Here is a 21,589-nt window from a genome sequence, read left to right as displayed (position 1 = left end):
TCTCTTATGCAGACAAGCTAAGAGAGTTGAGATGGATCTGACTGAAGAAGAGAAAGGTCTGGAGAGACCTTATAGCATCATTTCAACATCTGAAAAGTTCCTGCAGGAAGGCTGGGGAGGGACTGTTTAGAAGGACATGTAGTGATGGAACAAGGGGCAGTGGTTTTAACTAGAGCAGGGTAGATTTAGGTTGGACATTAAGGAAAGTTCTTTGCAATGAGGGTGGAAGAACACTGAAACAGGTTGCCCAGGGAGGTGATGGAGGCCTCATCCCTGGAGACATTCAAGGCCAAACTTGATGGGCCCTGAGCAACTTGGTCTAGTTGGATATGACCCTGCTTACTGCAGGGGGCTTGGGCAAGATGAACTTTGAGATTCCCTTCCAACCCAATGCATTCTATGATTCTCCTACCCTACTCTTCATCTGATTGTCACCACTATTGATACACTGAGTTTCATCTCTGGCAGCTTTCCTGTTAGATTAGTACTCATCCCAACTCTGGAACTTTTCCACTATGGTGTTAGTAAGAATAACCTCATTTATTATACACATTATCTGCCAGGATCACACACTCTTACTCATTTTTATTGCTAACCTTTTTATCCAATATGCTTTGGGGATCTTTTTGGTAATGGAGTTTACTTTTCAAGATTTTGTTTATAGAATCCACAATTTACAAGGAGTAAACAAACAAACAAACAAAATACCCATTTACCTGGGTGTTTTCAACTGGGAAACTGTGGTAAGATGATATTTTTTTTTTAAATTTCTGTCTTCTATTTGAATAGCTGTTTTTTCTGATACCACTTCCCTGCATGACATGGACTTAATCAGAAAAAAAAACCAAACCAAACAAACAAAACCCCTCAATTTTATCATCAATAGCCTGAATCTTTAAAAAGTTATTTTCTAAGGCAATTAGTACTGAATGCATTAATAAGGCCAGAAGAGGGACTGATGAAGAGCTAGTTTAAAAATAAAAACACCATTTTGTAATTTATATCAGCAATAAACCTTTAAATAACAACATTTTAAATATGTTTGGCTTCTTCATCTATTTTCTGGCTATTTTCACATTACATTTCCAACAGCTTGGGCAACGAGTCTAAGAATAGCTCTTTGCACATTGTTTTTTCAGTCAATTCCTTTGTAATTTCATATACTGTTGGTACTTGTGTGTGTGGTGATAGCATAGGACTGCAGACTCAACTAAGAATATTGCAGGGCAACAAAAAACATGCTTTCACTCAAATTTTATTTATGTAAAATTATATAATTGTTAAATGTTTTCTATTTGAAGGGACCTTTAAAGGTCAGCTAATCCAACCCCACTGCATTGAGCAGGGACATCTTCAACTGGATCACAGGATGTTAGGGGTTGGACAGGACCCAAGGAAATCATCAAGTCCAACCCCCCTGCCAGTGCAGGACCATGCAGTCTAGGTCAGGTCACAGAGGAACACATCCAGATGGGCCTTGAAAGTCTCCAGAGAAGGAGACTCCACAACCTCTCTGGGGAGCCTGTTCCAGTGGTCTGTGACCCTTACAGTGAAGAACTTCCCCCTTGTGTTGAGGTGGAACCTCCTGTGGTGCAGCTTATATCCATTGCTCCTTGTCCTATCGCAGGCAGCAAGTGAGAAGAGCCTGTCCCCTCCCTCCTGACACCCAGCCCTCAGACATTTATAAACATCTATTAAATCCCCTCTTCAGTCTTCTCTTTTCCAGACTAAAAAGCCCCAGGTCTCTCAGCCTCTCCTCATAAGGCACATGCTCCAGTCCCCTATCATCCCCATAGCCCTCTGCTGGACCCTCTCCGGCAGATTCAGTTGCTCAGAGCCCTGTCCAACTTGACCAGGACAGTTTCCAGGAATGGGATATCCACCATCTCTCTGGGCAACGTATTCCAGTTCCTCTCCATTCATACCACATCCCAAGCTCATGCTTTGTCATCATTAGGGAAAAAAAAAAAATAAAATAAAATTGTCAAACATCTTAAATTGCCTTTTTTTTTTTCAAATGACTTGGGCATCCTTTTAAAAATCAAGTCAGACACCACCTTAACACTTGCTTGTGCTACTGCTTTGGAGCATGAAGAAGGGAACATAATTAGACTTTCCATCTTGGACAGTTTGAAGCAATGGGATTGGACAGGGAAATTTTGCAAATGAATTGGTATTTTCCAGTGCATTGATTTATTTCAATCAAAAATGAATTGTCTTTTTAACTCTCTCCTAATCCACTACCAGCATTAGAAACAAAGAATCTTAGTGCTTTGTTTTATTTAAAAGCTACTTAACTGCATCTTGGTAATGTGTCAGAATTATGCAAAACCTTTTAAAGTTTGCCTCCTCTTAAAAAGGGAGAAAAACTCTTAATTGTAAAACTGTCCAACCAAAGCCAAAGTTCCACACTCTGCCAGATTAGCAGTTCCTTAATCCATTGCACAGCTCTGTTCTGCACTTATATTCTGCATAAAACCTGGCTTAAAATTTTAAGGCTGTTTTGCAATTAGCCCTCATGGAAAATCCACATAGAATCATAGAATTGTTTTGATTGGAAAAGACCTTTAAGATCAAGTCTGGCCATTCCAACATTCTCCCTAATTCTCCTGTCTGAACGAGAACACCTCAGCCAGTGTGGATGTCTGGTGGTGAAAGGAATTCTCTGAATTCTCTGAATGATTTTATTAATTTTAGGTAAAACAGGCCTGAGAATTCCACCTATTCATTTCCCATGGAGTGCCAAGCTTGTCTGACCTTCAAATCATAGACTCCTAGAATTGTTTCAGTTGTAAAAGACCTCTAAAATTGTTTGGAGTTCCACCGTCAGCCTAAGACCACCCTGGCCATTAAACCACATACTGAAGAGCCATGGCCACATGTTTCTCGAACATTTCCAGGGATGGTGACTCCACCACCTCCCTGGGCATACTGTTCCAACGCCTGACCACTTTTTCTGTAAAGACTTTCTTTTCCAAATACCCAACTTGAACTTCCCCTTGCACAATTTCAAGCCATTTTCTCTCATTCTATCACCTGATACTAGGGAGACCAACCCCCACCTCACTATAATGTCCTTAGAAGGAGTTGTAGAGCACAACTCTACAGCCTCCTCTTCTCTAGACTGAACAACTCCAGTTTCCTCATCTGCTCCTCAGAAGACTTGTTCTCCAGAGCCTTCACCAGCTTTGTTGCCCTTAAATCACTTTTAGCCATCATGTTACTACCATGAAGTGATGGACTTTTTATTCTGGTAATGGTCTTGTGAGTCTTTGACATTTCCTTCATGAAATCAAAAAGATCTGAAGGTTTTGCTTGTAGAAGCTAGAAGGCTGTATGTGGACTGTTTTGGGGCAGGTTTTGGTGGGATTTTTGTTGTGGTTGGTTGGTTGGTTGTGGGTTTTTGCTGTTGGTTGGTTGTTTTTGTTTTTGTTTTTTTGTTTTTGTTTTTTTTTTGCTTAGTTGGTTGGGGTTTGTTTTAGTATTTTTTACTCCTGCCTGAAAAAGTATAAGATAAGATTTTTCTAGCAGGAATGTGATTTAATGCAGATGAAGAGAATATAATGTTTGAAACGGCAAACTATTGTTAGCCTTTTGAACATCTTTAGCAATCTTGAAAACAGAAGACTGAAATCTGCAAACTATATAGTTTGCAGTCTTTTGTTTCCAAGCTTATTAAGCTGTTCAAGCTGCTGGAAAACACCTGACATATTTCTAGTGTCCTTGCAAAAGCAGGGGATCTATTAATAAATTAAAATAAACTCTTAGGGAAATAATGTAATAAAGTTTGTTGGTTGGTTAGGATTTTTGTTGGGTATTTCCCCCATACTGTGAGCTGGAAGCAGGCTCTAATTAGTATCTCTGCTTCACCTTACTGTTTTACTGTGAGGCATATGCCACCTTCTGAGTGACACTTCATGCCAACAACTTCCTCTAATGCTGTTTCTGATGCTCTGGGACATCTCTGCTTCTTGTCAAGATTGTCTGTGTCTCCAAGCTTTTGCTTTGTTGATCAGTTGCAAAGTAGACCTTTGGAACTGGAATGAATCTGAACTGCTGTTGCTCATATCTAGCCACATGGATGTCCTCACCATGGAGGACATTTCTCAACTTGGCCAAGAGTCAGTGCTTGGTGTGGGCAAAATGAATGTATATCTGTCTTGGGTTTGGCTCTACAGACACCTTCTGATGGTGGAATATTTGGATTTCTTTATCACTTGCCTGAACTGTATCTGTGTGGATTTAGGGATACTTTTTTTTGACTATGAGATTGTTTGGGGTGTACCCTCTGGGACCTGGGTCCGAAGTGGTCAACAAAGCTGAGCAATGTGATTTTGGTGTGGCTGCACATCTCCTTGGCCAGGCTTCCTGAATGTGAGGTGATACACTGGCACTTTCTGATTTCCTGGACAGACAGGACACACTACAGGGCTGGGGACATGCCAGCACTGGGTATCTTCTGTGCACCTAGAGTGTCTCACTGCTTTCTTCTTCAGCAGTTGCTTATTAGAAGATATGCTAAGAATAAGAATAAAAACATCTTAACTGAAGATAATGCAAAGCAGAGCTGATTGAACCTTGATTGCACTGTTAAAAAGGATAAATAATGCTTCATTTTCTCTATGAACTATTTCTTGGAGGGTTGCAGATTTGCATTTTGCTGACTGAGGACTTGGTATTGTATTTGGAGTTGCAACTCCAAACCCTCCCTCATGGTGGAGGAAAGGAGAATCAAAATAGGACAAACTACCCTAGGTCCATGCAAGGGACTAAGTAAAATAAAATTTGGCTGATTTAAAATGGGAGTGTACAGATTGTCTACAGCCCCTTTCCTCATATGGTCATGCAGGAGGTAGTGTATAATTCTGTATCTTTTTTAATTCAGAGGATGATTTTCACTGCAAGTTAATGCCCACCCTTTAGCTGGGCTATCCCAAGCTTGTGATGCCTCCTGTGCCACTAGAGCAAACACTTGAGAAGCTGGAAAGCTTTTGTCCTACTGCCCTAGATCTCACCTACGTGGGAGGTTTTATTGTCTGAGTAGCTTCTGCCCTTGACTTTTTAGGATTCCATTGGCATGGGCTCTGTATTTCTTATTCCTTCCAGAGATATGTGTTGTATATTTATTTATAGCTTTATTTTTCATTTCGCTCTAGGATCTTCCAAGAAAGAGCTGTGCTGAGTTCCAGTTAAATCTCATTAGCTTTAGCAGGAACACTTGTACTGTGTGTTGCAGTTTCTTCTCTGGGGACATGTTAACTAAGGCACAAATCTCAGAGGCTTTATAAGGGTTAATGTGTTGAATCTGCTCCAGAGAGCAGAAGAAAAAAATCATGCCTCGATGGGATCCTTACTAACCTAAAATCATTCTCCCTGCCTGCATTACCTCCTTATGCTTCTACACTCACTAAATTTGGACCCTGCACTCAACTTGCCTTCAAAGTTGCAATATCTGAGTCTCCTCTGGTTAACTGTCTGTAGAAAGATCTACTGATCTTTCAAAGAAAAAAAATTCTGTTCTCATAAGTAGAGATCATTTTTTTTTTCCTTTGGTTGGTTGAGTTTTGTTTGGGATTTTTTTGTTTGTTTACTTTTCTCTGTATTTTTTCTGCTAGTGTATCTGATGGAGAAGTAAGGTGGGATTAAAATACTTCTTCAGGGCAAAGCTGTGGGGTTAGAGACCTCTTAACTTCTTGGTTTTCTCTTGGGGAGAGAAGACAAATACTTCACTACCTAAGTGTATCTCTCTTCCAGATGGGTTGGATGAAATATGTTCTTTCAGCTGAGATGCCTTCAGGTAAAGCTTCATTTCTGAAAGCATGAAAATTTTATTTTTTATGTTCAGGAGAACTTGACCAAACCAGAAAAGCAATTTCCAAAAAAATGACCAGGAGTTTGTAATTGTTAATGCAAACAGAGACCCCAAGTTAGCCTGCAGGTAATTGAGTTCTTGAATACACTGACTCCACTGTGTGAGAACGGGGGTTGGAAGAGGACTGATGCAAACACCAGCTTCATGGCTTTTGTAAATGTGCAATCTCCTCAGTGTCCCCTCTTTGTGCTGTGGCCACGCTAAGGAGATCCAAGTCTTTTCTACACATCTCTTCATAAATCCATAGCAAAGAGCTCCAGAGCATTGCCACGTGAAACAGCATCATGTTTTCACTCCAAAAGAAGGAAATCAAAAGCTCCCAAGCTTGCATGCCAGGAGCAACTTTGCAACACTAGACATGGTGTTGCATCTTTTATTCCCTTCCATTCCCCTTTCTATTTTAAGCTCTTTTCCTTGAGGAAAGGAGCCTTGCCCAAACATGCTCTTGACCAGGCCTTTCTGTGCTAGTATTTGTCAAAGACTTTTGTGACCAGTTTCAGCAGAAGAGCAGAAGGTCATGAGGGTAAATGAGGTTCCTGTGGTTGATATGAAATGGAAAGACAGCAGAGGACCAAAACAGTGTCCTTGCTTCAGAAGAGACATGGGATCAGACACCAGAGAGTTCCCAGGGAGGAGCACCATGGGAAGCTGTGGAGTACTACTGGCTAGAGGACTTGTGGGTGTAGGTGGCTGTGCATCCACCAATTCTTTCTTGTTCGTCTTCTGTTATTCTCTTTTTCCTATGACAACCTTCTTTGTCTTTACTCTTCAACAGCTGGACTTGATGATCTAGCAGTTGGACTTGATGATCTTATTGGTCTTTTTCAACCTAAACAATTCTATGATTCTTTCTTCCCCCCCTGCGCCTCCTTCATTTTCTCCCACCTCTTCATTTTGTATGTCAGCTGTGGAAAAGATAAAATGAAGACAGAAATGCAGTGTTTTGCTCCAGAGCAAATGTCTTGCTCTTGGACCAGCAGCCAGAAATCAATCTTATTCTCTCTCTTGAGTTCATTTCCCATTGCAGAGGCATGTGGCTCTCGTTATGGATCACAGTCTTTGGTAAGGAGTTACTTCCATGTATAACATAAGTCAACACTACGACAAGTCTTCAAGGGGGGGACCTTGCAATGGCTCTCCTGGTCCTGGAGAAAAAACAAAGTGCTTAATGGGTGAAACTTATCCATTCAGCTGTGCTGTTGAGGAGGTAGGTGACAAGGCTGAGTTCAGATGTGCTTTATCCATAGTGGCAGATATAAACTGAAGATTTGGGATGGCTGGTTTGAAATTAGTGTGAGCAGGTTGCTCCCTACCTGTACTTTACTCCTTGTAGGAGTTTCACAGCACAAAAGGGTAGTTTGTACACCAAGTAACATTGTTCAGCAGAAGATGGTATGAAGCTCTGTGGAGTAGGACCTGGGAGTCCTGGCAGATAAAAAGTTCACCGGGAGCCAGCAATGTCCCTCATGGCCAAGAAGAGTGCATTCAGAAGTGTGCAGCCAGCTGGTCAAAGGAGTTTCTTCTCCCCTTTTACTCTGCCCTGATGAAGCCACACCTGGAGTATTGAGGTGCAGTTCTGAGTTTCCCAGTTCAAGAGAGACAGGAAACTACTGGAGAGAAGCCAGTGGAGAGCCACACAGATGGTGAGGGAACTGAGGCACCTCTATGAGGAAGAAGGGCAAAGAGACATGGGACTGTTAGCCAGGGTGGAGATCATGAGGATGGGACTGGATTCTTTTCAGCAGTACTCAGTGACAGGACAAGGGGCAACAGGTACAAACTAGAACACAGGAGGTTTCATCTGAACTTAAGGAAAAACTTCCTTCCTTTGAAGGTGACAGAGCACTGGAGCAGGCTGCCCAGAGAGGTTGTGGATTCTCCTTCTCCAGAGAGATGCAACACCTGCCTGGCTGTGTTCCTGTGCAACCTGCTCTAGGTGACTATTTTGGCAGGGGAGTTGGACTAGATCATCTCCAGAGATCCTTTCCAACCTCCACTATTCTGTGATTCTGTGAATAGCTTCACTTAAAGCTTTCAAAGGAGCAAGGATGCAGATGCAGGAGATCTGAAGATCTGTGCCTGCCCTTTACACAACACAGTGCTGGTGCACTGGGGAAATATTCATCACAATTGTGAGATGTTGAGCTGCTTTGCTACAGCCCTGTTATGTGTTTTAAGTAAAAGGATTGAATTGCTTGTCCTGTTTTTCTTATTTTCCCTTTTTATTGGAGTTACTGTAATTATTGCCTCTTCTTTCCTACAACTTCTGAGTTATTTTAGGTTTCCTACAAAATTGAATTCAGGGAGGCAATTGACTTTACCTGGCTGCAGAAAAGCCATTAGGACCTTCAGATTAGTGTGAAATAATTAATAGGCAAGGAAGATTAAGGTGGGGAACAGGGGTAGTTTTCATTAACGTTAAGCGAAAGAATATTTCTGTAGATATCTTTAGCATGTGTGTTGTCCTGGACCTCTCCGTATTCCCTTTGGACATTAATTATATTTGGATCACTAGAGACAGGACCCTGTAAGCCTGTCTTGAAGAGGAGTCAGAAGACATTTCCACTTGCCAGCTCGCTCAGATATCTTCTTCTCCTGCCACAACTGCTGTCAGTGATGGTTGGAGCTAATGACTGTCACAGCTCCTGAGAGCCCCAGGGATGCCCACATGCATCAGCAGCATTTTCTCTCTCCTGAGCAGGATGGGGGTAAGCTGACTGCAAGATCCCAGGGTGTATTTTGCTCCAAGCACTAACACCACATCCTTCCACTGGTCAGTTCTTGTCCTGAGTGTCTCTTGTAGACGCATCACACAAGTGTGATGAGTTAAGGATTTTAATTGCACTGAAATGTTGAAAGCAATGCACTCTGAGTTGCCATGGGAATGGTTGTAAAAAATGGCTGTAAAAATTGAATGTAAGACTTGCATGGATTTTTAAGGCTCCCAAAGGCCATATTGAGGTGGGGGGTCAGTCTCTTCTCCCAAGTAACAAGAGATGGGGCAAGAGGAAATGGCCTCAAGTTGCACAAGGGAAGGTTTAGGTTGGTCATTAGGAAAAAAAAGTCTTCACCAAAAGAGTTATCAAGCCCTGGACCAGGCTTCTCAGGGAAGTGGTGGAGTGACCATCCCTGGAGGGATTTAAAGGATGTGTAGCTGTGTGCTTAGGCACGTGGTTTAGTGGTGACCTGGCAGTGCTGGGTTTATGGTTGGAACAAGTAGGAAAATATCAGAAAAGCTGGTGTAAGATGCTGCTTCTTTAGAAATTGTCATCTCTGTTTGCCAGGTGAGGAGAAGGTTGAGCTGATTGCAGAGGAAATTATGTTGCCTTGTCTCCTGCTAAGAGGATTCTGCTGGAAAACAAACAGAAAAAATAAATGGAAACTATTAAAAATTTTTCAGACGTGTCCAGTTAAAAAAGTGGAGGGGAAACAATTTGCACATAGGATTCTATAACATATCAAATAATATTCAGGTTGGATATTAGGAAAAAACCTCTTTACTGAAAGAGTGGTCAGGCATTGGAATAGGCTGCCCAGGGAGGTGGGGGAGTCACCATCCCTGGAGATGTTCAAAGATGGTGTAGACATGGCATTTCAGGATATGGTTTAAGGGTCATGGTGGTGTTGGATTGAAGGTTGGGCTCAATGATCTTAGAGGTTTTTTCCAATCAAAACAATTCTATGGTCCTGTGATTCTAAAAGTCATCTTTTTCCAGTTGTGGCCCTGAACTTTATTAGTGTTAGGCCATGGGAAGTATTTACTGGATACTGGCAACCTCATACTCCTTCTGAAGGAGCTGTAATATTTTAGCACTCTCTTTATGTAGTTGAAGGTGTTTAATTATTTATTAGACAGAAACCTACTTCGCATTCACTTGCTGTCATGGTTGTGGTATGTCTTCAGTTAGCTTGGCAGTACAGATGTATTTTTGCTTTGCTTTGTGATGCTGTTTTTAAATTGTTTTGCTTGTCTGCTTGAACTGCTGAATGCTCCATGACTGGTTACAACATCCCTGCTTGATGTGTGCTTGAAACTGGAGCAGTTAAAACTGCCTCCTTGTTACCTTTGCCCTGCCCCTCTCCCTTCTTTGAGTTGCAGGGATGACACAACGCTATGTTAGGTATTTATGGGTTGAGTTTTCAGGCCTTTGAGAAGGAGTTCATTACAGAATCATCTCACAATCACCTTGTATTTAGCTAGAATGAACATTCTGAGGCTTACAAAGTAGTTTCCATGTCTTCGTAGTATGATCCTGTTGCATTTTCCCTCCTTTCCATTAAGGAAATACAATACAGGGTGAGAAAATTGGTCTCCTCGTGGCCACCCAGGGGAGGCTGGATCGATCCCACTCTCCCAAATCAGCACCTGAATTGCCGGGCAGCTTTATAGACCAACTCTGCACATGCATAACTATTGCTCAGTGATTCAACTCTGTTACTCAGTGTTTCTTTCTTACGGTGTTGCAGGGAGTCCAAAATGCAGGTGTGCAGAGTCTGTGCAGTGCAGTCGGTGCTTCCCCTGCCTTTTGCAACGTTTGGCGTATTTCATCTTTGACATTTTAAGTGATTCCCTAAAGGAACCTGCTGGATGCTGTCAAACTACAGAACTGCCTCATGTGGGAACACATTGAAGTCTGCAGTCCATAACATTTGAGAGGTTTAATGTAGTACTGTTCCTAGCTGGTGCTTAAAATTGAGGACTCAAAGGAGTTTCCAGCCCTTGGTTTGGTTGCATCGTAGTTCATCTGAGGCCTCATTCAGGAAAATACCTCGATGTACATGGACCCAGGATCACTGAGACATTGAGACAGGCTAAAAACCTCTACAGTCAAATTCAGTGTTTCTAAAGCAAAAAATGGAAATCACAGAATCACAGAATGGCTTAAGTTGGAAGGAACCTTAAAGATTATCTGGTTCCACACCTCCTGCCACAACCAGGGACACCACCCCCTGGACCAGGCTGCTCAAAGCCTCATGCATCCTGCTCTTAAATACTTCCAGGGATGAGCTGTCCACAATGGGTAACCTGTTCTGGTGTCCCACCATCCACATGGTAGAGAATTTCTTTCTGATGTGTGATCTGAATCTAGCCTGCTCTCATTTAAAACCATTGCTCTTAGAAATGGTCCCTCTCCAGTTTTCCTGTAGGCTCCCTTCAGGTACTGGTAAACAAGCCTGTCTCTCCCCCACCCATCAAAAACCCCTCTATCAAAAAGGTGTGGACCAGTCCTTTCAGCACATGCAACTGGAAATTTAACCAAGCTGAAGCATGACTAGCCAATCATCCTCCCCTATTACTAACCCAGACCATGTTTGCACATTGAAAATCCAGCACTGGGGTCAGCACAGTCTGCAGAGATCTAAAAATGTTACCCTGCTGCTCTTCTGTCAGTGATATAAGGAAAGCTCGATCTTGTTAGCAATAAGTGAAATACCTGAGGGACTGGGGAAGCCCAAGTTAATTTCTTGTGTTCTATGGCCTCATCTATAAAGCAAAGGGAAGGGGTATCCGGGACAGCTGATTTTGGAGGAGCTTCGGGAAGACAAGAGTGGGAAATCTCTAGCAATGAGGATTAAAGACTATTTAATGCCCTGGATTTGTGTCAACCTGACAGGCTGATCCAGGACTTTCATTTGCAGCTGGTACAGGGTTGAACTATCTCATGTGAGTGCTGCTGGGGATGAGGCATGAGAGAAGCAGTGGAAAATTCTCTGGTTGCACTGTTGGCATGTGGAACTTGTCCTCAAGCACCAGGAGCTGCATCCTGAGGACTATCCTGAGCAGTGCATCAAGCAGGCTTCTCACTGAGGTCATTATTCCTGGGTTTCATCTTGCTCTGTAACTTTCTTCTCTTTCAGCAGCAGGCTGGGTGCATGGTGTTTTAACAGTGCAGGGAAATCTGGTTAAGGGAGGGAGAACACATTATAGTTACAGTCTCCTGATTTGAAAACATGAATTGTAGCTCCCATTGGAGTTTCTGTCATACTTCAGCTCTTAGCCACTGCTGTTAGCCACTAGCTAATAGTAGTGGCTTGTTGAATGTTCCGTGGTGTGTTGGGTAGACAAGCCCTGTGGTGCTTTTGGACTTGACCAAAGTTTAAGGTTGAGCAGCTTCTGGGAAACCTGCAAAAGCTGATCTTAGTGGGAGTCAGAATGCAGCTAAACCATGGGAAAATCTGCTCCAGATCTTCTACCATATAGCTGGTGCTAAAGACATAGGTATAAATGAGTGCTTTGGTGACTGATCAAACCCCCAAATCCTCTTTGAAGCTTATTTAAGTGATGTCCAAGCTCGTATTGCTCCTTCTCTGGGGATAGTGAAGCTATGGAGGATAGTTTCATGGGGGTTCAAAGTTGGGAAACGAAGCCAAGAAGAAAAAACCCAAACATTTAAACCCTCACTTCAGTTTTTTCCTTGTAGGTCAAGCTTGGGTACTCTGGCCAAAGTGGGACTTTGGGAATGATGCTGAGAGAAGTTGTTTGGGCAGCAGCAATAGCAATTCCTGGCACTGAGTCAGGAAGAAAGAGGAAGGGGAGCTTCTCTTGGGATGGGAAGATAAATGTGTGGAGGACCCAAGGGCTCCTGCCCCAAAAGATTTGAGACTATGGAAAAGTTACACTGCCCACTGCTTTCTCACCTCTTCTGAAGACCAGACATGCTTGCATGGCCTCCTGCTCTGGAAAGTGATAGCTAGCCATGCTCTTGTGCTTTCAGTTTCTCATTCATTCATGTTTCTCATACTGACACTTGATAAATGAGCAAAAATCACTTATATTTCAGTTGCTAATAAATTATAGAATTGGGAGGTGTTGGGTAGGAGGTTGGACTTGATGATCTTAGATGTCTTTTCCAACCCTGTGATTCTAAACACTGTTCCAATTCATGTAGGTCATATCTCTCTTGTTGCAGCAGCATCTTTATTGTCCTGATGGTGCTGGAGTAGGTACTTGCCTGTCCAGTGCAAGCTGCATGATCAGACACTGTGTAAGACTGCATCAGAGCACCTACTTAGGCTAAATTCCTGCAGCAAGGAGGAACCATTAGTCCCCTTTAAAGGTGCTGGAAGAGGGGAGATTTAGACTGGATACTAAGAAGAAGTTCTTTACAGTGAGCATGGTGAGACATTGGAACAGGTTCACCAGTGAAATTGTGGAGACCTTATCCCTGGAAATGCTTTAAGACAAGGTTGGGTGAGGCTTTGAGCAACCTGTTCTAGTGGGTGATGTCCCTGCCCATGGCAGGGGGGGTGGAACTAGGTGATTTTTAAGATCCCTTCCAACCCAAACCATTCTGTGATCCTGGGAATTGAGCCCCTTTCAAAGTGATCATGGATCTCCAGTATTAATGTACCTTCTCCTTTTTTGTCTTCACAGCCACCCAGATTGATCCCAGTGAACTACAGGAACTTTTTCAGGAGACTTCAGCCAACGTCTTCCGAATTAACTCCAATGGTGTGTATAACGAAAGGTTTCCTCCTCAGTTATCTGCTGTCCTGCTGATGACTTGTGTGCATGGCAGCTCCCATTCTCAGGGAGCAAATATTAATGCAATTTTTCTGCTGCTCCATCTCACAAGTATCAGCACATGTCCAAGACACAGTTCTTTATAAGATGTAAAAATATTCCACCATATGTTCCATTAAACAGGCACAGATATATTCGATCCTTGCTGAGACCACATCCTTTTCTATTTTTAATTGTGTCATCTGTTACAATAGGGAGTTGGAGCACAAAAAGGTGGAACAAGCCAGACTCATTTGGTAATGTGTTGCAGCACTACTGTGTTCAGAGTCTGTCGCAGGAGCCTGCTGAACATCTATCTCCCTTAGAAAAGCACCGACACCAAAACTCTTCTGTTATTCTTCACTCTGTAGACTGAGCAGGGATGCTGTTCCTACTCATGTCTCCCTGGTCCCTGGAGATGCAGAGTGCTTCCCTCCTTTGGAGACATGCTCTGGCTCATCAGTTTTGGTGTGCTGGGCTGGAGAGATGTGTTTTGCAGATATGTATATGAACTAGCATCGCTGAGTGTTGATGGTTCATGTCATGGTATCCCAGTTCTAAAATACACTAATTTGAGACAAGGATGTAAAATTATCAGCTGCTGATTTTAATGTGGACCTTGATATTGGTTTTGAATCACCTGGACAGCTTCTCTGTCTGGTCTGGTCTGTGTCTATTAGAGAAAAGGCTGGCCTAGGTGTAAGGAAAGGATCTTAATGCCTCCTTATTTCTGTAATTAGCCCTACACCAACAAGTCCCAGAGGTAAGCTTCAGTCCTTTTGTCAAGGAAACCTTGCTAGAAGAAGAATCACAGTATGGTGAGGCTTGGAAGGGACCTCTGGAAATCATCTAATCCAACCCCCCTGCTAAAGCAGGGTCACCCACAGTAGGTTGCCAGGGATCATAATGTCCAGGTGGGTTTTAAAAGTCTCCAGAGAAGGAGACTCTACAACCTCACTGAGCAGCCTGGTCCAGGGATCCAGCACCTTCCCAAGAAAAAAGTTCTAAAACACAATCATCTGTCGTTTAGAGGAGTTGTTTATTCTCTATCTGCCAGGAAAATCCAAGCACTGTTTTTCTATGACTACAAGGGAGTAGTGGGTTTGAGTTTACTTTCAACAATGATCACCTTGAGTTCAGGACCTTCTGCCACCACACAGATGTTCCTCACCTCAAGCACTGCAAGTCTCATTGCTGCACTCCAGTGTAGGCTCTGGATAGGCTCCATGAAGTCATTCAAGTGCCCAGCTTGCTTTAAAGTCAGAAGGAAAATGGTTATTTCCACTGTTCTTTGTATCTTAGGATGGAGTAATCCTGTGCAACAGGACAGGACAGGATGGAAGCTGGCTGGCTGTTAAGCTGTTTTGAGGGGTTCTGATCTGACCTGGGGGTTCTGATCAACCACAAGTTGAACATGCATTAGCAGAAATCGTGTTCTCTTCTGTAATTACCTAAGGGAAAACTGTAGATCAGGTGGAGCCATAACATCTCAGATGTGCATGGTGGAAGGATGAGAGGCATAGGACATCTGAAACAAAGGACAGTACAACTCAGCATGAGGAGAAAGGTTCTGGTGATCAACCAGTGCAGCAGGAGCCCAGAGAGGCTCTGTGGTCTCCATCCTTCAAGATACTCAGAGACAGACAAGACCCTGCACAACTTGCTCTTAAGTAGACCTTCTCTGAGCAGAAAGCTGGACTAGAGACCTTCAGAGATCCTTGGGCTCTCTTGAAATTTTGGCAAGGCTTAGCCTAGTGAAGCCCAGGTTAGAATTCTCCTTCTTGGCAGCAAAGACCTATTGCTGGCTCCTACTCAACTTGGTGTCCTTGCCTTTTTCCTGAGCTTTTCCTTGAGAAAACTCCAATGGTGTGACCTGGGCTTGTGGCCAGTGTGGAAGCTTGAGCCTCCCAGTTGTGATCATCAATCGTGGTTTCTCCATCACTAATAGTTTTACCATAACAGTCATAGTGATGAATGGTAGTAACCTTTCTGGCCCAAACCAAGGGCTCAGTATGAAGTTTCAAAACCTGCTCGTGAGCTTGTGTGTGCTATTGACACTCAACTAGCCCAGTTAAGGCAGCCTTGATTTGCCTTTGTGCTGTAGTCACAGCTCCTGCTGTAGTGGAGTTTATCCTGAGAAATCCTTCAGTTGAGTGGGGCTTCATTTTTGAAATGCCATGATCCAGTTTCTGGTTTTATTCTTTGTTAGAATTGCATTAATCCTTTCAATTAGGCTTTGAGCAGTTTCTGGTGGTCTTTGCTCCACCTCTTGAGATGGTATGGAGAGCATGATGATGTGCTTGCTGTTAAGAGTTGTCTGCTTTGAGTGCTCTGTGAAGCAGGTAATGACAGCACCTGCACTTAAAACTGTTTTGCCAAATTGGAGAGGGTACAGAGAAGAGCTGTGACAACTATTGGAAGTCTGCAAATCAGCCTTTAAAATGGATGCCATCCAAACTTCTGCTTTAGGCATCTAAGAGGGCTTGATCATGGCATGTAAGTACCTCTTTGGGAAGAAAGACATCAAATAGCAGAGGACTCATTAATCTAACATGCTCACACATAACAAGATCAGGAGATAGGAGTCAAAGCTAGACAAATTCAGTCTTTCTGTATGAGGATAACTGGCCATTAGAACTGCTTATTGAGGGGACATGATGGATTTGGTGTTGCCTCAAAGCTCTAAATCAGGATCTGAATGTCTTTTTATAATATATACTTTAGTCCAACTACAGTATTCATGTAAGAGTGATGGGACAAGATTTTATGGGAGCAGATCAGATTGGATAATCAGAATTGCTCTCTCTGGCTTTTAAAATCTATGAATCTATGAATGTATAATGCCTTTTAAAGTGCTTCTAGGTTGAAGAAATACCCATACAATACTCTACTGTTGTTGCTCTGTTCACCACCCATACTAACTTTTGTCTGCTACTCCGTTTCATTCAGGTTGTGTGGCTTCTTCATAGCCTTTGCCCCAAAAGTGGGTACAGCTCTTCAGGAGGAGGATGCTGAGTGTACTGCTAAGGTCTAGCAGAGCTAATCCATGTCAGGTGAAGAACTTTGTAAGGATATAAAACGGGGAAGGATGCCCAGGATCCTTTCTGCTCTCCACAGCTGTACCATATGGTGTCTTCAGGAAACTCAGCAAGCTCCATCTCAGAACATGTAGCAAAAGTCAGTCCTGTTGTTTGTGTACCACCACAAAAGTGACTGAGCAGGGAACAAACAGCTGCACTGCAGATGCTCATCAGATGATGATGGTTTCTACTCTTGCACTGGGCATGGTGTGTTGAACCTCCTACAAGGTTGCATACATCAAATCACACCTACTCTTCTTTTTTTCCTGCCTTACTCCTACCTCTTCGGGATTTTCCAGGTTCCCCATTGTTTGGAGACCAAACCACGCTATGCATCTGTTTAGATTCCCAAAATGCCAAGTTGTGGGCAGTCTTGGATTTATTTATTCTGTCTTTGGGGAATGACTACTTTTAATGAAACAGTAAGTCAACTTTGTACTGGGATCTTAAAGCACCAATTTATTTTTTTTACTAACACCACAGAAGTAATCAGCACTGCATGTTTTGTCCATCTTTGCTCTCCTTACTCTGCTTGCAGAAGTCAGAGCCTTAGGGGTGACTTAAATTCTTCTTGGATAGCTCAGGACTTGCCTCCTTTCCAAGGGAGATCTCTGCAGCTCTGAACTGATCATGGCTGATCTCACATAGAAATGTCTCCTCTTCCCTTTTTCTGCTATGAAAAAAGAAATATTCTTCATGTATTAAATAAAAATCCTAGCCAGAGCAGTTGGTCCTCTTTATGTGCTCCTGGATCACCCTTCTACCAGGTTGTGAGCTTGCAGACTTTTCTATCTCATTTCTTAGAGAAGTGTCAAGGGGTAGAGGGAGATTTTTCCTATTCTTTGCTTTCTTTCTCTATTTTTTTGGGAGCTGTCCCTGTTGAGCATAGGGAAGATTACTGATGGTGCTTTGACTTGTGCAGGTTTTATGATTTTTTTGTTGTTGTTGTTGATTTTTTCTTTCAGGAAAATTAAAATAAAATAAACAAACCTAAACCAAATAAACAAAACAAAATAAACAAACAAACAAGCAAAGAAACAAAACCCCAAGATCAAAACAAAAGCAAAAAAAGCACATAAAAAAAAGCTCAAATACTGGCTGAATTTGTTATATCAATGCCTTTTTTCCCTACTTATTTTAATTAAGGTTCTGCATTTCTTTCAGTGTGCAGCTTTTAGCTTTCCTCTCAAGTATAAGCCTTATAAATGAGTACAATAAATAATACTTCTAAAAGGGGCTGGCTTGGGGCATCTTGTCAGAGGGCTGATCAGTAGAGGATATACTGGAGGAATCAGACCTGTTCTGGCCAGATGGAGAACCAGAATGCTCTAATGGGTCTCTTCCCTCTCTAATTCCTGCTATTTGCTCATTAAAGACTCCATGTGACAGGTTGATGCCATGAGCAGTCCCATTACCTTGATCTGAGAGGCTGAGCACAAAATTTTTCATCATCCCCCAGGTGTGATCAAGTCTCCATTGCCTTCTCAGGATGGTTTCTTATTCCCCATTGACTTTAAGGATTGCAACAGCATAGACAACTGGTGCCAAACTCTCAGTTTATGTAAATTGGTGCAGCTCCAAGAGCAGTGATCTCTTCTAAATGTGCCTTATCCTGGAGGGGTAGTTGAAAATTGTAGTGTACAAGGTTTAAAGTAAGATGTCTCTTTTAACACTGTCTTCACAGCATCTCTTCAGCACAGCTTGACATGTTGCTGCTTCAGTAGAGTTACTGCTTTCATGGTCAGAACTGGAAAACTGAGAGGGATTTTCCACATCCAGCACAGGAACTGCACAGATTTTGGTAGAGCAATTCTTGGTCAAAACAGGTTAGATTTACTTCAAAAATAGCAGTGTCCCCAACATCCAGGAGACTCAAGCTGGAGTCTTAGTCCTGCTATTTCCCAAGTAAGAGCTGCATCAGATGCCAACCTTTGGCTGTTCTTTTGGGACCTTTATGTAAATGTATAAATACTATGCTCAAATGAAAATATTTGATAAAATTTTAGGATAGGGACTTCACTTGAGTCATTTTCTTACCAGACTGACAAGCTCTTTCCTCTTCTCTTTCATTCCTGCCCAATTCTTTTGCCTCTGTGTGTGTTTCCCAAAATATTTAATAAGTGTCAAAGCTCCTTGCTTTTCCTCAGTGTAAAATGGTGTGTGTCTGAAGAGTTGAGCTGGTTTGTGCAATAGGAAAACTGCTTCCTCCTTCTTCTCCAAAGCAAGATGTAGCAAAGGTCTGTATTGCTTTTGCACAGAACCACCTGCATATCAGGTCTGTCTTCCATCAACCTCATCTTCCTTTGTAGGAAGACACTGGCAGAGTTACTTTCACTTTGAATTGCCCTGCGTTTACATCTCAAGTTAGAAAGGTGCCTGGATGCTCTAGCTGCTGTTTTCTTCTACAGAGCTGCCCACGTGGCATTAATGTGTTCTGAGAAACTCATTGTCCACAAAAGTGCTTTCTCTGCCTTTACTTGATTTCCACTCTCCCAGGATCATGCTTAGCACAAGAAGGACATGGACCTGTTGCAGTAGGTCCAGAGAAGATCTACAAAATTGATCAAAGGGATGGAACACCTCTACTGTGAAGACAGGCTGGGAGTTGGGGTTGTTCAGCCTGGAGAAGATAAGGCTGCAGGGAGACCGTAGTATGATCTTTAAGTACATAGAGGGATCTATAAGAAAGATGGAGACAGTCTTTTTATCAGTGTGTTGTGACAGCAGAAAGGGTGATGGTTTTAAACTAAAAGAAGGTAGATTCAGACTAGACCTACAAAAGAATTTTTTTGTGTTGTTTGTTACAATGAGGGTGGTGAAACACAGGCCCAGGTTGGCCAGAGAGATGCCAGCATTCCAGGTCAGGTCAGAAGAGGCTCTGAGCAATCTTATCTAGTTGAAGATGTTCTTGCTCACTGTTGGGAGTTTGGACTGAATGAACTCTAAAGGTCCCTTCCAACCCAAACCATTCTATGATTCTACAATTCTATAGTTCCGTGATTCTGTCCATTCCCTGTTTTGTTCTGAAGGGCTGATGGGCCCAGAAGTATTTTTAGATAATGCAAAATTGTCCTTGAAATGGACAGTATATATAGATTGCATGGAAGATAGATTTGTTAGGATTGTGGAAGGGAGAAGAGTGAGGACTCTTACCTATGAGATCATTGCAGGGTCAATGCTGTTCTCCTAGAGAAGCAAATAGTTATTAGTGAAATCTTGCAATTTATTCTTTAAAACATTGTGCATCCACCAAAAGGTAATAATTATTAGCTCAGTTATAGACAATTCCTCAAGGCTTTCTCTTACTGAATCACTAAACTCAGCACTAAAATCTATTACTGATTTAGCAACTGGGTGAAAATGTATGGTAGCATTCAAGCTTGTTTTGAATACTCATGTTGTCCTGACACATTAGTTACTTTCTATGTTGTTTAGTGACTTCTGGTGCCAACCCTCTGGTGATTTGCCAACACAAAAAAAGAGAGGATTTTGTCTGTCAGCAGAAAAATAATTAAGTGGCTTGTTCCAAGTTACAGACCAAGTCCAAGTCTGCAGAAACATTAAAACAGAGGAATTCTTAAGTTTCTCAGAAATAATTGAGCTATGTTTCTAATCTCTTCTTTGTCCTTTCATTAAATACTGGAGCATGATTGATAACAAGTTATGAGTTTTTACAACTGGAAGCATCCTGAGAAAATCCTACATGCAAATACCAAGAACCTCATTTATTTAGCATCTTTCATTGTGGAAAATCTTGGTGGGCTTTGCATACTTCATACATTAAGTCCAAGAGCAATGACCTGCTGATAATTTGAGACTGCATTTGAAACAGTGAACATTCAAAGATGTATAAAGGCAACCATGCTCCAAGATTTCTGCTGTATTTTTATACACACACACACACACACACATATATATATATATATTCTTAAATCTGAAGTCATTTGTGTATTGCAAAATAAACCATGTTTCCAGCTTCCAGCTGTTCTCACTTGGCATAGATCTCTAAGATCAAGTCCAACTATCAACATCACACCACCATGGCCATTAAACCATGTCCCAGAGTGCCAAGTTGACATGTTTTTTTACACACCTCCAGGGATGGTCACTCCATTATCACAGCAAAGCACTTTTGAATATTAAAGTCTTCATCAATGAGATAGACAATATCAAAATGGACACAATATTCTGCCTCTTAATCACTACTCAGAGCAATGAATGGTTCTTATGCACTAGATGGGGCTCAAAGCCCCATCCAGCTTGTCCTTCAACACTTCCAGGGAGGGAGCATCCATGACTTCTCTGGGTAGCCTGTTCCAGTATTTTACCAGCATCACACTAAAGAATTTCTTCCTAATATTTAATCTAAATCTCCCTTCTTTCAATTTAAAACTGTTGTCCCTCATCCTATAAGTACTCCCTGATGAAATATCCCTCTCCATCTTTCTTATATGCCCCCTTCAACTTCTGGAAGGCTGCTATAAGGTCTTCATGGAGCTTCCTGTTCTCCAGGCTGAACCCCAACTCTCTCATCCTGTTCTCATAGTGGGACTGTTCCAGCTCTCTGATCATTTTTGTGGCCTCCTTTGGACCCCCTCCAAAAGGTCCATGTCTTTATTATGTTAAGGGCCAGAAAGATGCACACAGTACTGCAGATGGGGTCTCAGCAGAGAGGAGTAGAGAGGTACAATCCTTTCCCTTGACCTGTTGTGTATGCAGCCCAAGATGTGATTGTTGTGGCACATGATACATGGATTCACCATTTATGCATCCAAGGAACTCAGCTGACCTTTCTTAGGGTAATAGCTATCCCTAGATGTTGTTCCCTTTGTCCCAGGAGTTACTTGTCCAAACACTACTGTCTCATATTGTTTGTAAAATAAAATAAGATTAAAAGGCAAAAACCTGAATGAAAATCCAGTATTTTTTCCCCTGCAAACTGTGCACTGCTTTTTTATTTTTTCTTTCTCTGCTGTTGACAGTGACCTCTCTGGAACGAAGCCTTCGATCTCTGGGGACCTCAAATGATACTCAAGAGCTGCAGGATGGACTGTGAGTTTGCTTTAAATTGCTGCAGGTCTCTCTTTGTACCAGACTTTTCATTTTTTTGTCTCCTCTATCCTCACCCTTTCT

At 42.3% G+C, this 21,589-nt stretch overlaps 1 protein-coding gene across 1 annotated transcript in view; it reads left to right on the top strand.

The window, feature by feature from the left end:
- The window catches only part of TSNARE1 (t-SNARE domain containing 1), a 204,374-nt gene that overhangs the window by 51,351 nt on the left and 131,434 nt on the right, over positions 1-21,589 (top strand). The window contains exons 2-3 of the mRNA XM_054385404.1: positions 13,248-13,325; positions 21,439-21,508. Coding sequence (XP_054241379.1) covers positions 13,248-13,325; positions 21,439-21,508 — 148 coding nt within the window. The remainder of the gene's footprint in view (positions 1-13,247; positions 13,326-21,438; positions 21,509-21,589) is intronic.

The sequence above is a fragment of the Indicator indicator genome, chromosome 12 (assembly GCF_027791375.1).
Source record: "Indicator indicator isolate 239-I01 chromosome 12, UM_Iind_1.1, whole genome shotgun sequence".
In the NCBI taxonomy this organism is placed as follows: Eukaryota; Metazoa; Chordata; class Aves; order Piciformes; family Indicatoridae; genus Indicator; species Indicator indicator.
The sequence above is the reverse complement of the archived record's forward strand: the minus strand, read 5'-3'. Positions and strand labels throughout refer to the sequence as shown.